General features: G+C 43.2%; 1 protein-coding gene across 1 annotated transcript; it reads left to right on the top strand.

The window, feature by feature from the left end:
* The first annotated feature begins 454 nt into the window (after positions 1–454).
* Positions 455–1,467, top strand: LOC136481928 (protein TAPETUM DETERMINANT 1-like). The gene is made up of 2 exons (XM_066479205.1): positions 455–593; positions 889–1,467. Exons 1-2 carry the CDS (start codon positions 530–532, stop codon positions 1,212–1,214), a joined length of 390 nt encoding a protein of 129 aa, XP_066335302.1. The 5' UTR covers positions 455–529; the 3' UTR covers positions 1,215–1,467.
* The last annotated feature ends 252 nt before the right edge of the window (positions 1,468–1,719 follow it).

Genomic DNA, 1,719 nt, shown 5'->3' with positions numbered 1-1,719 from the left:
AATAAGGTCATCACAATTGGATAGCGTCCATAGAGCATCTACATAGAGTACATTTTTGGGTTGTTACAAACAATGATGATCAGATACTATAAAAAGAATGACCTAACTTTGTAGAAAGCGCAAATGATCATGTTACCTTAGAGTACTGGTATTTTTAAAATCCCTCAAGACAAGATTACTTTTATCCAAAAAGTGAGCTGCAAGCAAAGTACTAAACATCATGCATGTCTCATTTTTCGTTTGAAGCTTTTGCTGTTTCCAGTGGCATATATGCATGGACATCCTTAGCTGTCAAGGAAAGAAGTCGAAGTCATTTCTAGATGTAACTAGAACTATACAAATGCAGGTGTACGGACTTCTCTCTTCGAATCTCTAGAGCCTTGTCGCGGTCTATAAAATAGAACGTTGCAGCGTTCGTAGTACCATCATCAAAAACCACAAATAGCTAGAGATATCACCGGCCGAGACTCACCCATACAAAGCAAGCAGAAGACGTCTGCTGGTCTCCTAAAGGAAGAGAGCAAGAAACATGGCCACTTGCCACAAGCTTCAGCCGATCCTCACTATTGTGATCTTCACCATCTTTGTGATAGGTACGGTAACCCTCACAGTTGAATTGAACAAGCGTGTTGTGTTATAAACATGTGTAGCTCCATACTCGCAGAGTCTCGGAGTTCAAATCTGAACTAGTAACAGATAGAGTTTCTAAAATGGTGCCTTTCGTCCCAACACTACTCTACCTGAACTACAAATGTAATCTAGAAGTACCTACAATAATTCAGAGATTTTACACATGAAAAGATTGTTTCTTCACATTTGTACCCACATACAGTACTGTGTTATGTCATTAAGTTGTCAGTAGACTCCATATAACAAATACATGATCAGGAGCAAATGGCGAGCGATGCGACACGTCAAGTATCCAGGTGGACACCATAAACACCGGCACGATAGTGACCGGCGGCGACACCATCTTCGTAGTGGAGGTGAAGAACCAGTGTCCATGCGCCATCAGGAACCTGCGCCTCGACGGCAGGGGATTCGCGACGACAGTGGACGTGGATCCGGCTGCGTTACGCGCTGACGATGGTGGCGTCTACCTAGTGAACGGCGGCGAGCCAATACCAAGTATGGCCACCGTCAGCTTCCAGTATGCCTGGGACCATTTCTTCCAAATGACTCCAAGGAACTTGGAGGTTGACGGCGCGTGCTAGTAGCTATGAGGAGGATCGACCATGCATGATGATGCCCTCACTATCATGTAAAAACTGAACATGTGTGTTTCCCTGCTGGTGTTTTGTTCTGGGTGGCTAGATTATAGATTGCCATCCTTCATACAGTGTTCTAGTGGATTTAATGTTTATTTCAGTGTATGTTGAGAGACAGAGAGAGATGTCGGTGAGTTCTGGAGAGAGAGAGAGAGAGAGAGAGAAGGATGCAAGGTGCTTTTCGACGAAGCTTGGTATATTTTTGTACATGTAAAATGGAGGTCTCATACTACTACTAATATGCGACAAACTTAGGTGAGTTTGGGACATACAGATTTTGTCTAATATCTTGTTAAATTCATGAGTCTTGCTAGCTAGTAGATCTAGTAACACTACTACATAAAATATTTTACGAGGCATTTTGAAATTGGCCTTGGAGGCGGGCACGATTTTGAACCGCCTTGGTTAATGCCTCAGATTAACCGAGGCGGTCGTTTTTTATTAACCGGGG

This window comes from Miscanthus floridulus, chromosome 9, assembly GCF_019320115.1.
Source record: "Miscanthus floridulus cultivar M001 chromosome 9, ASM1932011v1, whole genome shotgun sequence".
NCBI lineage: Eukaryota > Viridiplantae > Streptophyta > Magnoliopsida > Poales > Poaceae > Miscanthus > Miscanthus floridulus.
Note: the sequence above shows the minus strand (reverse complement) of the source record. Positions and strands in the feature narration are given on the sequence as shown.

What these genes read in the sequence shown, in the direction of transcription:
- LOC136481928 (XM_066479205.1), top strand. Translation starts at nt 530, where the DNA reads ATGGCCACTTGCCACAAGCTTCAGCCGATCCTCACTATTGTGATCTTC. An exon ending in CTTCACCATCTTTGTGATAG is followed by an intron (nt 594 to 888) that starts GTACGGTAACCC and finishes ATACATGATCAG; the next exon opens with GAGCAAATGGCGAGCGATGC.